Source organism: Amia ocellicauda, chromosome 5 (genome assembly GCF_036373705.1).
Source record: "Amia ocellicauda isolate fAmiCal2 chromosome 5, fAmiCal2.hap1, whole genome shotgun sequence".
Lineage (NCBI taxonomy): Eukaryota > Metazoa > Chordata > Actinopteri > Amiiformes > Amiidae > Amia > Amia ocellicauda.
In genome coordinates, this window is record NC_089854.1 from 32,819,533 (window position 1) to 32,835,443 (window position 15,911).

The 15,911-nt window shown below is 43.4% G+C and overlaps 1 protein-coding gene across 1 annotated transcript in view; it reads right to left on the reverse strand.

Moving 5' to 3' along the window:
- Positions 1–3,359: 3,359 nt before the first annotated feature.
- tmem94 (transmembrane protein 94) overlaps positions 3,360–15,911 on the reverse strand; it is a 51,965-nt gene continuing 39,413 nt past the window's right edge. Inside the window, exons 21-32 of the mRNA XM_066704850.1 lie at positions 15,605–15,720; positions 14,794–14,893; positions 14,080–14,188; positions 13,679–13,868; positions 13,226–13,303; positions 11,702–11,787; positions 11,079–11,160; positions 9,094–9,239; positions 8,579–8,673; positions 8,258–8,351; positions 7,709–7,879; positions 3,360–7,565 (exon numbers count right to left, since the gene is read on the reverse strand). Coding sequence (XP_066560947.1) covers positions 7,493–7,565; positions 7,709–7,879; positions 8,258–8,351; positions 8,579–8,673; positions 9,094–9,239; positions 11,079–11,160; positions 11,702–11,787; positions 13,226–13,303; positions 13,679–13,868; positions 14,080–14,188; positions 14,794–14,893; positions 15,605–15,720 — 1,340 coding nt within the window. The 3' untranslated portion in view covers positions 3,360–7,492. The remainder of the gene's footprint in view (positions 7,566–7,708; positions 7,880–8,257; positions 8,352–8,578; positions 8,674–9,093; positions 9,240–11,078; positions 11,161–11,701; positions 11,788–13,225; positions 13,304–13,678; positions 13,869–14,079; positions 14,189–14,793; positions 14,894–15,604; positions 15,721–15,911) is intronic.

A 15,911-nucleotide genomic window follows, 5' to 3' on the forward strand; every position in this document is an offset into this window, starting at 1 on the left:
TTTAGGACTTGTAGTCTTTAATTTGTTTAATTTTGTTTTTGATTTCTTCCCCTTACAATCTCCTGATTGCTTCCCATTGCCTTTTTCTTCTCCCACCTTTGTTCTTCCCTTTTTTTGGTTTGTTTTTCTAAAGATAAAATAATATTTACATTTCTCTATTTTAATTGCCTTTGTAATGTAGACTCCCTCCTTCAATTTGACTCTTTATTTTTCCTCCCTGTGGGGTGGAGCTGGTGTGGGTGTAGTAGTTGCAGTTCTTGTGGTTTGGCTTGTTGTGAAGGTTTATGTTCTCTCTCTGTCTGTGCTGTCCTGGTTTGTTTCCTCCCCTGCTTTTTGTCTGGTCTGTTTTCATTGGTGATGCTGGTTCTTTCTCCTTATTCCATTTTCTCAAGTGGGTTCTCTCTGCTGTAGGATCAGTATATGCTTTCAGGTTTTTTGGTGACTTTCCTCACACTGTAGTATATTTGTTGTTTTCCTTCCACTTTATTCCACATCATTATTCTTTTGCCAAGGTTGCAATGTTTTTTCCCAACCTATGTATATTTTTGTACACACCTTCCACAATTTCAATTACAAATAAATCGATGACATGAGAAGCTTTGAAATTACAAACTACATATTTCCCCCAATGAGACCACTTTAAGCTATTAACAACTTTAATGACAACACGAAAGAAGAGCTTTAGGCAGTTTAGTGGGGGGCATTGCTTTTTTTTCTTCAGGTTGTTTTGAATTTTGATTATTCTTACAGGAAAGCCATAAATGACAGAAATTACCTAAGTGTCAGTGTCTGGGTTATATGATTCTGTGGAGGGGAACACTGAGTGACACCTTTCTTAAGGAGAAATGTGTAAACAAAGTCTACAAACACTTTAATTTGGGACTATGAGAACAAAGTGCACAGGTAATGCTTACAAGCTTCAGATGATGCTGTATGAAAGACCTTGATAATTATCTGTAAAGTATATTGACTTACTTGTGCTTCAAATCGGTACCTCCATTTCCTCAGCTCTTCTCCAAAATGTACCATTTATACAGTTATATATATTTTTTTTTGAAGGATGTCACTTTGTCTGGTGAGGCACCTCTTGCTAATGCCACCTCTGGTGTGTCTGCTAACATTAGCAACACTAATTTTCTCAAATGGCAAGGATATAAAATTAACTCAGAACACATGTTTCAGAAGAGCCTTAGTTGATTTTGAACTGGTCAGCGAGCTGGATCTACTAGTGACTGAATTCTCAATGAATTCAATCTACGATCTAAGGTAAGATGCATATGTATTTATTTTGACATGCTGTTATGCTCGCTGCTGGTATGTACTGTATGATTTTAATTAATCATTTTTGGGAGACTGGGTTGAGAAGAATGCCACAAATAGGGATTTTCATCCTGTGCGTCGAGTTGTAGTTCCGTAGTAATAGTGATACAGGCCTTAGTTAAGAAAGTGATTACATCATTGCCTGGTAAATGCCATTGTGGCAGGGCACTTATTTGTGTTAATTGGGGTTGGATAAAATGGGTAAAGTATGTATATAGTTGATCAAATTGCTTGTGCTGCAATTGATGGTTCTATAGGCTATGTAGTGGTTTAGTTGAGTGTTTTCTTGTGATCATCACTCTGCATCCTTGAGGCTGTTGTGTGTTGTTCAGTGCTAAATGAATAACATGGTGTAGGCTACCAAGCAATCCACTGAATTGTATAGTTTTTACTGATGTAGAGCAGCAATGCATTTTTGTAGTACACCGATCAGCCATAACATTATCACCACTGACAGGTGAAGTGAATAACACTGATAATCTCGTTATCATGGCACCTGTCAGTGGGTGGGATATATTAGGCAGCAAGTGAACATTTTGTCCTCATAGTTGATGTTAGAAGCAGGAAAAATGGGCAGCGTAAGGATCTGAGCGACTTTGACAAGGGCCACATTGTGATGGCTAGACGACTGCGTCAGAGCATCTCCAAAACTGCAGCTCTTGTGGGGTGTTCCCGGTCTGCAGTGGTCAGTACCTATCAAAAGTGGTCCAAGGAAGGAAAAGCGGTGAACCGGCGACAGGGTCATGGGCGGCCAAGGCTCACTGATGCACGTGGGGAGCGAAGGCTGGCCCGTGTGGTCCGATCCAACAGACGAGCTACTGTAGCTCAAATTGCTGAAAAAGTGAATGCTGGTTCTGATAGAAAGGTGTCAGAACACACAGTGCATCGCAGTTTGTTGCGTATGGGGCTGCGTAGCCGCAGACCAGTCAGGGTGCCCATGTTGACCCCTGTCCACTGCCGAAAGCACCTACAATGGGCACGTGAGTATCAGATCTGGACCACGGAGCAATGGAAGAAGGTGGCCTGGTCTGATGAATCACGAGTTCAAGGTGTTGACTTGGCCTCCAAATTCCCCAGATCTCAATCCAATCGAGCATCTGTGGGATGTGCTGGACAAACAAGTCCGATCCATGGAGGCCCCACCTCACAACTTACAGGACTTAAAGGATCTGCTGCTAACGTCTTGGTGCCAGATACCACAGCACACCTTCAGAGGTCTAGTGGAGTCCATGCCTCGACAGGTCAGGGCTGTTTTGGCGGCAAAAGGGGGACCTACACAATATTAGGCAGGTGGTCATAATTTATATAGCATATACACCGATCAGCCATAACATTTATTTTGCTAGTCTATTTTAAGTTTTGTAAAGGGAAAGCGGTAGTTTGTGGTTAATATTTAAGCCTCAGGGGATTTGCTAGGGGACCCCTTATACAAAAAGTAGTTTTACTTTTTCCTGTCCGGTCCTAGAGGGGATAGTGAAGTAGTGGAAAGCTGGACTGTAGCAAGAGACCAATTGTATACAAATACCCTATTCCTGTTTAAACAAAGCCCCATGGAACTGAGTTCTTTATTCATTATACACACCAGACCTGAATCAAATATATATTTGTATTTCTGTATTTTTAATTACATCAAATACTAATGGCGGGTAATCCATGCCAAAATTAAAATATAAATAAATACAATACAAAATAAATATAAATAAAAATAAAATAAATCCAAATATTTATATATATTTTTAACTGCATTTTAACTTTTTCTTATTTTAAATTTGGCATGGATTACCCTCCATAAAGTTACAATTAGTAATTTTTCAAATACATAATTTAAAACATATTTGCAAACAGGATTGATATGTATTTAGAAATGCATACATCTGAGCCAGGTCTAGGGGGAGGGGGGGCACAGCATTAGAGACCAAGTAGATTAGATATCATAGGTCTTATGGCCTTTCAGACCCACCATTTAGAGCCCCTGCATGGAGCCTCATCCAAGACACTTCAGACAAGCAAATACAAAACAGTAGTAGTACAGAAGACAATCTACTTTTCTTTTTTTTATTAATTTGTTTTTTAAAAAGACCATATTTATTAACAGGACATTTTAGACAAATCATCTTAAAAATCAAATAATTTTACATACACTCAAACCTTTTTTTGTTTGTTTTCCATAGAAAATATACACCATTTTATAAATCTGTCGCATTAGCAAACTCGTCCTTTGCGGGTTTTGTGCATTCACACTGTGCGGGCCCGTCTCTGGCGCATGGGTGCACAGCAGCTTCAGCCTCAGCGGAGGGAGAGCTCAGGACAGCCAGTCCAAGATGAGGACAACCCTACATCCATCACCATCAATGCTGCTTTATAACCTTTGCACCTCCTCTAGAGAGGCTTAACATCATCTCCTAGACATGTCCATCTATTCACCTGGCCTAGTTCACGTGGTACTGGTGTTCCTACCTACACCATCTCATTCAACTTCACAAGTCACCCTCAGCAATGCCAATGATTGCCATTGTCTAGTGAAATATTACAAAATAACCTCCTTGGTACCAGTCCCAGGGATAACTCAGTTCAAGGATTTCCCATAATGCATCAGGTAAAGTTATAGGATGAAACAGGTTTCCAACCATGGTCCTGGAGAGCCCCAATACAGCAGACTTGATAAACCACCCTTTAACTCGTTTGTTTCTTTTCCTTTTTAAAGACGTGGAAACATTGCTTATTCTGATCAGTTAAGGAGGTTGTGTAGATACAATTTGGAACAAATCCCTTTTATCGATCTAGGACCAGATTTCCCTTCATCCCTAATGGGTTATGCAACTCACATTTGTTTCCAGTCTTTAAAAACTGGGACTGGATCGTGGCTCTGCAGGTCCAGGGCTGCTATTCAATGATGTAGCAGCTGTAGTACACTGCAAAATCTGTAGAGAGATGTCTCAATCTCTTTCAGCTCAACTGTGCACCTCAGCCAACATCTGGGGAGAGATTCTAGTTTCTATCAACCTGTAATTCCCACCATTCCAATGGTGCCAAACGAGATATGCGTAGAGTTGCTTTTGTGGATTCCCCCATAATTACAAATAGAGAGATAGCGGGAGATTGTTCACTAATTGAGAATTTAATGCTGCTAAAAAGTAATGTCTCAGCTTCAAATTCAGACTAAACATTTTGGCATTTTGGCTCATTCAAAAAGCAAAGGGTTTGCCAAACCAATGGAATACACAGCAGACACAAAGGGGGTAAATAAAGACTGCATTGTGCAGTGCTGGTCCTTCACATTGTCTACAGGGGAAGAGCCGGGGGAGGTTGTGGTAGTGGAGCTACAGTGGTGCTCATGGTTGTCATCAGGAGAGGGTATGTAGCTCACTGCACATCTCGGTTAGGGAAACCACCTTTGAGACTAACTTTAGATTTCGCACAACGCGAGGGACTATGCCACAGCTAGACCACATCCAGTCCAGAGAAAAGCCAGTGACACATCTGTAATAAAATTGTCTCTCTCCTCTCTCTGACACAGTTGTGCTGCATGGTCCTTCACATCTCCTTGCATGGGTGCGATATGACCAGACAAAGTGAGCGGTATGTTCCCTTCACACTGCCCCATCCTTGGGCTGATCCATTGGAAAAGCAAGGCAGAACCGGGTGCTTTTACCTACCGCTGTATTGAAAAGGCAGAGGAGTTTTGCACATTCCAGACCACTGGCTGAAGCAAACAGCTTATTTTACTCGGCTACCAGAGGTAGAAATATTCAAGGGGCCCTGACCTGGACCCCACCCTCCATGGGAAGAGAGGGGTCTGCCAAGTGCTCTAAAACCCTTTCATTTATGCTTGCATGAGTAAGTAACACAGGGAGCCTGAAGTCCTGTGAGCACAGTACAGCCCCTGACATTGCATGACAAAGTTCAAAGAGAAGTTTTATATTGAAACAGCGCTTTGTCTCTTATCAAACCGTACAAACCAGGCCTCTAGCTAGAGATGAAACTAACTACTGTGGCATCTGAACACTTAACTGGCTTGTTTTGCTCTAGTATGTCTTTTACCACTATGTGTAGCTGAGATTGCACACAGTCATGAAATAACATCTACAGGAAAGCTCTTTGTACTTATAAGCTTTTCAAAGCCCATTCAAATCAGGATTCAGGGGTTTGATCTTTGCATTATTCCATCTTCTCATTTGTGAAGGCTGATTTTGGCATCCCTGGTAAATCGAACAGAGCTTCAGAAAACATCTCCATAAAAAGCACATTGCGGAGCGGCACAAATAAAGGGTTTTAGAGCTATTGCTGTAACATCTCGCTATACAGTACTAATTGACAGGTGCATGCAGTGGCAGATCTGACTTCCAAATACACTACTATACAAACTCAGTTGCACCAGAAATAATACAAAAAAATCAATCTTAAATTAAATAACTTCCACAGAAAGAAACTCATGCAATGATGAACTTCGGACTTGGCAAAGTAAAGTGAACAGATTAAAGGAACTGGTGTTTTGGGTGACACTTTGCACTTTACCTCCTCATTGGCAAATTCTTTCCGACTGCTGTGATGAAGGTACAGTGCAAAATGATCATCTAAAGGATCCCTTCTGCAGGGGCCTCTCGACTGTGTCAGGTCCACATCAAGTAAAAGTCATTTCCTGATCGATTAAAAACAAGGCCGCATGATATCAAAGTTCGAGAGACAATCAGACCCAGGTACACTGCAGACCACTGACCTGAAGAGCTTTCAGCAGTCAGTGCAGAGTACAATCTCAAGCAAAAGAGAGGTATATGATACCAAAAATGAAACATTCAGATTTTTGTCATTTACACAGGTTCCCTCAGACTACTTTGCTTTACTGTAGGACCATCGAGGCTTTCAAAGCTTTTGGCTCCTCTCTGTTAAATGTACAACTGCCGCCTGGCCACAGTGCAACAGGACACAGTAAATATGGCGTTATATACAGGATACTCAGTGTTTAGTGCCCTGTGTTTTCAGCTTTGTGATCTTTGTTCCTCTACCTGCCTTTTCATACAGATTGGAAGCAGGTTTCTTCATTAACATGCATCAGATGGCTATTACTTATTGTGTTACAATACAAAGGATGAAAGGGGTAGTGATTCACATATTAGGAAAGTCATTGGGCCTAGGTTTAAGAGAGCCATTTGAGTTAGTCTAAGTTTTGCCTTATCCTGGTTAGCCTATGCTTCACTACACAGGCACTACTGAAAGAGTATATGAGATCAAGGTTAAGCCACATTGAAAAAAATACTGCTTTTCCTTCAAACCTCTTCAGCTATTGCCTGCTATAGTCTTCAATGACCAATGCTGTGACATGTTCATGTTATTGGCAGTATCCTTTTCTACACCGTGGCAATGAATGAGACTGAAACACGGTGGGTTACGATAAGCACCTGGCAAGTAACAAATCCATCTTTACAGTTAGATGTATTCTTTGTGGTGTCCTCGCCTCAATATGGGGTGATCTCAATCTCACAACCAGTTTATGCACAGTCACATGGATCAATTTGCCAGGATCATGTTCAGCTACAATCCTGTCTAGACTGGTTTTGAAAGTAGAAACAGGAAGAAGGAGTGCCCATGATCCAGTTTTGTATAGTTCCCCTGCCATGGGGCTGTAAACAGACAGGAGAGGAAACTCAACTGACTCAGCAAGAGGAACCAAAGCTTCTGAAGCCACCCAGTCCAAGACTCGGTTATCAAGCAACAGTCTAGCCCTAAAAACACATTCTGTAGAATTAATTGGGTGTGATTTTGACTTTTGTGTTCTCTGAACCATTATAAAAAAACAAAAAAACACAAAAAAAAACTATTTTGGTCAGAATGCTTTGGGTTCTTTTCTTGAAATTAAAAAGTTAAAAAAATAAAATAAATACAAACTGAAAAACAACTTAAATATCATTAAAAAGAAAGTTGAACAGCACTTTAACCCGCCTCTGTCTCTGTCTGGTGACATTGCTTTATCAGTGTTCACTGGGCTGGGAGAATGCCGAGGCAGTCTGTAAGTGCTGGTTGGTGGAGATCTCTGGCACATCACCTCCCTGCCTGCTAGGAGCCCGGACGTGGGGCCCCGCAGTGCCAGTAAAGAGGCAGGGTGGATGGGGGAGTGCTGGGGTGCTCTGCCGCTTTCCCTCCGGCCACAGCAGGGCCCCCTCCCCATCGGAGCTCCTCAGAAGGGAGAGTTCATCCCCAGCTTGGTCTCAAACTGTAACTTCTGCCTCTTCTGGTATCGCACACGTACCCTGCAGGGGAAAGAAAGCAGAGACCAATTTAAACTAGAGAATATGAAGTTGCATTAAAATACAGCATTAGACAGCCCTGCTGTGGTCTCCACTGTTCCTCAGGCATGTCTCAGTGGTCAGACTCTCCCTCTTTCTCCCAGTACCTGATCTCATGCAGTTTGACCACCTCGTTCACCAGCACCACCAGCAGTGGGGACAGCGATGCCAGCAGCCACACCAGCAGGGGAATGTCCTGCAGGGTGAAGGTCACAGGCGACTGCTGATTCTTCCACAGCTGGAAATCCACCACCGCCTGGACCACCTGGCCCAGCAACCTGCGGCCACACAGAGAATCCCCCCATTAACACAGGCAGCCCCCGCAGTCAGACCCTTCCTTATGTTTTCTCTCTTGGGCCTTTTTTAACACTAGATTCTGCAGTGAGAACAGAAAACCTCTAGATCCCCAACCAAAGAGGTATTTACACCCATTTATAGCACCACCACATGTAATTCACTACAAACATCTTTTGCAAACACTTGTAAAAAGCTGACTGAATGGGAAGTCAAAGCCACAGCAAATAAAACAGGGTGTAACAAGGGACGGCAACGCCACGCATGCGGAGCGCTGGCTGTCAACACACACTGGGACACACGGACGCCGAGGCAGACACACACACGTGCACAGAGGGCGAGGAGGGAGTGGAGACACTTACACCACAGGAACAGTCAGGCACCACCACGTGTTGCTGAAGGGACTCTTTCTCCACAGGGGTTTGGAGCGGTGGACGTGACTGAGGGAGATCACCACTGAACCAGAGAGAGATGGAGGGAGGGGGAGAGAGTCACAATCAGAAATGCAAGAGATGGGGGAAGGGGCACTTCCATGCAAATCACAGCTGGAGGAGACCGATCTCTGGACTCTGTGGCCGAGTTGCGTAGGCTCCAGGCACACTGCCTGACAGAGGCACGAATCGGTAGATCAGCTGTGGATCATTGCAGTGACCAGCGGCGAGTGTGTCGAAGTGTCGCCATACCTGTGTGCAGAGCCAGAAACCCCGCCATCACCTTCTGTATGAGCAGCAGGCCGTTTGAGAGTTCCCCAAACCACTTGGGGGCCCCTGGGTCAGAGCTGTGAAGAACCCACACATTGTTATGAAGGGCTGCCTGACACTCCAGCACAGATCATTCTATTCTATAAGGTGCAATGGGCTATATACTGTGATTTTGAATTACTCACCCAGTTTCCTACTATTCTGTACCCTCTAAATCCTAAACAAATATGAATATATTTACCATTTATACATACAATAAATACAATACAGCTTTGTTTTTTTATAGCGCCCCTTGTGTAAGCACAAAGCTCCCCAGCGCCTATTCAGTCCAACTCAGAAGAAGATAGCTTGTGTAGCTTAGATTAAAAAAATATATATAAAAAATATTCAGCCACACTGGCATTCCCAATTGGTTTGGGAACAGAGATAACTTTAGAAGACTGTCTAGGAGTTACTAACGTCTCAGAGAGACTGCGGCGGGGGGAGGCAGCCCTTACCTGGCAACCATGATGGAGCAGTTGACGGTGGAGTTGGTGCCATTCCTGCCACAGAATTCTTGAAGTGTGAAGCCGAAGCCCACGAGGTAAGCGCCGATCGTCAGACTGAACTTCAGCAGGAAACAAACCAGGAAATACTGCTGCGTCTGTCAGGGCCGAGGAGACACAGGCACTGTCTACCGTTGCTTACAACCCCCACAATTTCATACATGTGCCGACTGGATTAAGTGTGCAGACAATCAAGGTCTTGTCAGAGCCTGAGTATTTTACAATACAATCTTTGACAGAGATGGTCTTTGCTGACATCTGAGCAAGCAAACCGATGCATCCGATTAACTGGAAGTTGACTAATTAAGGGAAAGCATGTCAGAAGGGACAGGACTGTGACTCTTGATGGCAAGAAGTCTTTTGCATGGCATTGGGTATGACTGCTGCTGCATTTGTTGTGGTTCGAGAGTAACCACTATGGACAGCATGAAGTGACCTGATAGATACTCTTACACATTGTCTATGCTAGATGAGTGACTATATGACTATACAGCAAGAAGAGCTGAACTCCATTGTAGCAGGTGTGCACACAGACAGAACTGTGAAATTCTCCTGAACTTTCCTCCGGCACGCAGCAATTCAAAATAACAATCACCTGGCAGTACTTGATAACTGTCAAATAAATCAGCCCACTGAGTATCTGACATTCATAAAAAAAAATGGCATTTGTGTTATTTTGGTACTGGAGAGCTGCATATAGGTCATGTAAGAGTGGGATATCAGAAGTCTAAAATCAGTTCCTCCGAAGAAACACTGACAAGACATTTAAGTGGGGCATCTCACTGCACAAAGACGGCAAACACTTGGGGGATCCTAGGCAGTTTGTAAAGCTACACTACGTACTAGTGGTGAAACGATTCCACACATTTTCGTTTTGATTCAATTTTCGAATCTAGTTGTTATTTTTCTTCACACACTTGTCTTCAAATTAATAACCTTTTTTAATAAAAATCAAACAATTATTTTAACACTGCCAGCCAGGAAATTAACAATAACAATGTTAACAGTAAGTGCTTATGAAACGCACTTTAATAGACTTTCAGTAGTTCTAGATTTGCACGAAGTTTCATAATTGAATTCCAAGGAACGTTGGAAACTCGCTGAGCCGATCAGGGGACAGGCAGACAGGCTGTATCAGCTGCCATTCTTCAACTGTGTATCAAAACGTGCACATATACATACACAAAAAAAAAAAAAACTTTACACAATACATTATATAAATCGGTATGTACATATCTTAGAAGACAATTATAAAACATAGAACTAGTTATAAAATTTGCATGAAATATTACATAGCCTATAGCATTATGCTATATCACAGCTGTGTACATCAGTGCAGTAAACATGCTTTTCAATACTACAGTGCCCTATAATATAAAATAATTTGCATCAAACAGGTGAGCCGATCACAGGGCAGGCACACGATCGCTATAGCAGTTGCAAATCTGCCAATACATTAATTAATGACAATAACATATGACTTATTGAAAATCACGTTTCAGGAATCAACATGTTTATGTTTATAACTCTTTCACAATCACTTATTTTTATTACAAAGCCCAGATTGTCGGCTATATTGTATTCAGTATATCCTACCGCATGAAGTGTTTATAAGGTATTACATTTGAGGAGTTCACAGCCGATTTAGGTATTTAAATCAAATTTTTAGTGACATATAAGAATGGATAAGTAGGAGAAATGCACACATGCAGAAATATGTACCGTCTGCTGTCGTTTTTTTTTTCTGATACTTGAATTAATATTGGTTTGGCAAAGGTAGATAAATAAATAGATAAATCAATCACGACCCTGTGTTTAATTTCAATGGTCGAAATGAAACGCTCGATCTGATCGATCTTCGATTTCGATTAAAAAATGTACACCCCAACTACGTACAAAAGTTCAAGAATGCAGTGGGATGAGGAAGGGGGTCTCACCTTCCTGGGAATGGCATCCAAGTTCTTCCCCGTTGCCACGGTCATCACAGAGCTGTCCGGTGGCTTCCCCAGAAACGACACACTGCCACACACACACACACACAGCACTGGTCAGCACAGCACTACACACCTCACTGTGACAGAAAATCCCAAACCCTGGCTCGCACCGTGCCTTTGGCAACGCGGGTGTTTGATCATGCCGAGCTGCTGAACTCTTTTAACATGCGTCTGGGATGGACGAGGTTCTGCTTGTGAAAATTAATTTAATCCTTCAGATGACTTTCCAGCTCTGGAGTCTTATAGTGTGAAGTGCACACGTGTTCACACTATAATCTCACGTTATAAACGAAATACAAAGCCATACAATACCAGCACTCTTAACTCTTACAGAATATTTCTTACTGAAAGATCTCCCGAATTCTCTGTGGATTTTACATGGATTACCAATCCACCCATTGACCAATTACCAATTAACTACTCTGGCGACACCAGTGGACGAGAAAACAATCTGGGTTAAATCCAGACACTGTATAAAGCTTAAGCTTGGTTTTCAAGAAAGAGCCTGATATTATAAAGATAGACAGGACTGATTTAAATGTAGATGATTAGATTGATTGTCTGACCTGAGCAGTGGGTAGCAGAAGCAGGAGAGCCAGAGGATGTCAGTGATGTTGATGGGAGGAGGGAGCTGCAGCAGGCAGGCCAGGAACTGTAAAGACAACAGAGCCATCAGTCGTCTTTAACGTTTTTCCCGCCACAAGCGAAAGCAGCATCTGAATATCATTATCACAACTGTTCAATTACCAGTGCAATCAGGCACTGATATTGTAAGGCAGAACTACATTACATGGTTCCAGTGTTGCAGCAAGTTACACAAAGTGTTTCCACAGGGGAGTCTTGACTCGTGTTTATAATGAGTGTGTGTGAAAGTGTCATATATACTAATTGTGGCATACTAGAGTCAGTATATAATGTAATGATGCCTATAAGATCTGGTCTTGAGTTTTTCCATTTCCACCATATTATGTCAGAAATTCAGACTGCAATCGGGACATCTGGGTGCAACGCACAGTGTACATATTGACACGAAGAGTTTTGTGAGAATCATATGCATTAATAAGTCCTTTTATGGTCTTAGAAACCGTTCTAAAACGAAGAAAAAAGTTATATTTCAAGTAGGATGATACCTAGAAGCTAGAAAGTTTTGGGGGAAATTGCTGTAACTCCATCAGCCACATTGTTAGCATGTATGCCTGACAGAAGGTGTACACAGTTGTAGACAGTGATGGGTTACCCAGAAAAATGCAGTGCACTGTTACATCAGCCATTTCTGGTGCCTACTGGATCTGATTTCCAGATTAGCAGTGTAGGCTTCGCTCTTGGGCAACTAGTCTTTTAAAAAGGCATATCAACAGCCCTTTCATATCCCCTCTAAATAACTAGGGTGAAGTTTTGAAGTGGAAATGGTGCACACCTTGAAGCCCTGCTATCTCTTCACAGAGACGCTAAATCCGGTGGAATTTATTCCCTCTATCTTGTCTCGGCCGTGAGATCAGCGAGTTATATTGCCAATAACACAGAGTCGCACTTCAAAGCTCTCGGCTGGCACATCTGCTTTGAAAAGGCGGGATTGATTAAGAATGCTCGGTGACTGTTTCATAAGCGTACAGTCAAATCCTGAGGCTTCAATTTCATGGTGGTGACCTCACCTGCCCGCTTCAACCAGCGCTGCCACAGTGGAAAGCTGACACTGCCCAGTTACAAGGCCTGATGCCCCCCCTGCACATTCCTCACAATTATTCAAAACGAGGATGTACAACCCTAAACAAACGTGATCAATAAAGCTCTTTATTTGAAGAGCTAGAATTGGCCAAGCTCAAACGTTCCCCAGGCTGCATAAAGTGAACACAGCCACTCCTTAAAAGCAATCAAGTGGTGCAGCATGGGTGAGATCTATACCGATTCAGGGTCCCAAGTTCGATGGAGACGCTTCAATGATTACACTTTCATGAGGAAATAATCAATAACATGTATTCTAAATCAAGACATTTCCAGTTGCATTGCCTTAGCCAAGTCCTTATTAAACCCCAAACCAATGCATCCATATGAACAACAATGCAACCCCCCGAAAAGCATGGCACACTCACCTGGATGATGACGAGGGTGAGCTGGCACTGCAGCAGGAACAGGAAACACTTGCGGATGCCATATGTGGTGTGTCGGGCCTGGGACAGAACACAGACACACACCAACCCGTGAGCGGAGAGCTACTGCACAATGATTAGGCTTCTGCATGCAATGCAATAAGACAGCAGTTCAGAGACTTGGCTGACATTGCCACGGTTGCTTTGGTTTATATCAGGGTTCACCAATGGCGTGCCGTGACCATTAACAAGGCAGGGCACTCAGGATTGTCACATGTCAACATCGGTACCTTATCTATGTTTGTCAGAGGTAATGTACCAACTGTATAATCGACCAGATTGAAACTGTACTGCATTTTGTGTCAGGATGTGTGTGTGATGATCTATGAGTCTGGTTTCATTAACAGTGCTGCGATTTCAGTCTGTATACAGGAGGTGTGTGTGACGCTGAGGTACCTGCTCTATGAGCTTGACCATGCTGACACTCTCCTCCTGGTGGAAGGATGCGGAGCAGGCCAGGCCGTTGAGCAGGCCGGAGAGCCGCAGGGGGGAAAGCTCCTCGGAGTCCAGCGCCAGGCTGTTGGCGGCCGCGTAGCCGAACGTCTCCCAGGAGCAGCGTGAGGGGTACAGGGGATCCAGCGCAATGCTGTCCTCACACATAGACACACACACACTGGTTAGCGGGCAAACTGCTTCACAGATCATGTTCATTTACACTTAATTTCCTGGATAGGTCTCACTTATGCACAAGGTGTAATCCTAGCAAATTAAAAGGTAAATAAAAATAAATAAACTAACAAACTCTGACTGGCTGACTGGGTGACTTTCTGTGGGTGCATGCCTCAGTGCCTCCTCACCTGACGTCGCTCTGCAGAAAGAGGCAGCTGTTCCTGAAGTTGGCCGAGCTCCCCAGGCAGCAGGTCACCTCGCGGTTCTCCTGCATGATCTTCATCATCTCGCACATGGCTGCAGCAAACACACAAGCACACGTCAGCACCAGCACAGAGCCGGCATGCCCTTTGACACCCTCTACTGGGAATCAGTAGTCAGTACTTGGAATGTGGTGATTAGAAAAGGAAGGGATCAAAGCTTGTATATTGAAGGGGTTTTTACCACTGATTTGTATCAATATTAGCATCAATAACAAGAGACACCAGTGTTACTCTTCAATTAACTTCTGCTCTGGCAGCAGTTTCCTATAAAAAATAAATAAACTAACAGACTGCTCCTTGCCTGCCTGCTTGGAACAGTGAACTGAATAACCAGCTGTGACTGCCTGACCGACTGCCTAAAACCTTCAAATCATCAGGAAACGCTTCTTTACACAAAGACATGTATATGAAACTGACTCTGTGCTCCTTCAAAAGACAAGTGAATACAAATCTGTGAAGCATCAGCTAGGAGATGCCAACCAGCTTGAATCTAACTGCTCTTAAGCTTGTTTCCAGTAAAGATTCCATGTTTAAAGAAATCAAACAGCGAGATCTCTAGGAGGATGTGAAACACCCTGGCAGTGTGTAACCTACAGCTACAGCTGTGCATGGAGAGGCAGGGGCAGGGGTGGCACTTACTTTCAGGAGTGCAGTCTGTGAAGAGGGGCACTAGCAGGGGCACGTTGTCTATGTTTTTCAGGTGGGGACGGACCTGGTGGATGCCACGTGGCAGTTTGGCCTGGAAGAGAGAGAGTGACAGGACTTTGCATGTCAATTTTGGGCACTTTTGCGGTTTACATGGACTGCAAACCGTCTTCACCCCTTCAGCGAAGCTAAATTCTCTAACATAATGCTATTCTTTCCAGGGAAACAGTATAATGCAGATTTTACAGGGCGTTGTCAAATCAGGCAAACTAATTTGACTAATTTACACAGTGACACAGACTGCCACACGGGGAGCCAGCAGGGGGCAGCTCTCTCCCTCCTGCTGCTGGACTATGAACCAGCTGACTGCAGTGTCTGTCATACCCTCAAAGGAAGAGGCTGAGATTGTAGCTCATCTATCTGGACTGAAACACTACTGCTTGACCTCTTTATGGGCTGTTTATTTCTATTAATTAATTTTAAACAGGTGTGTTGTAGGAGCTAGTAAAATTACAAGAGAAAAACAAGTAACATTCTAAATTCTCCTGTAGCTTGTAATAAAGACAATGTTGTGAGTGGATGACATTGTTGATGTTTTAGTTGAAATCACAGGTTAAACGATGAAGAAACACACACAGGCCTATCCTAAACCTTGCTGGCTTGTGACGTATGGATTAAAATATATCCAACAGGCTGAATGGGGTCACTGTTCCAAACTTAAGGCAAATCAACCAAATGTAAGTATTGGAACCTAACACCTAAACAATAGTTAATTATGAGCTGCTGGGGGGGTTGTCCAGCTTACCCTGTTGCAGTCCTCCAGGAAGCTGGGCACGTCACTGTCTGTGGGCTGGAAGCTGATGAGGTCCGAGTGTCCTTCCTCCTCCAGCAGCAGGGGCCCCTCAGCCTCGTCCCGGGAGTCTGCCCACACCGGGACCAGAGATGGACAGAGGCTTCAGGGCCACAGATTCTTATAGTTCAAAGAGCAGACAGCCGCACACAAACCCAGAGCAGGGTTTCCACTCTGTTAAACAGCGTGTCCCCCAATTAACCTTTGATCCTTTTCACCCTGACTCCAAAATTCATGATGGACATTCTTTGGCATCCTAAAT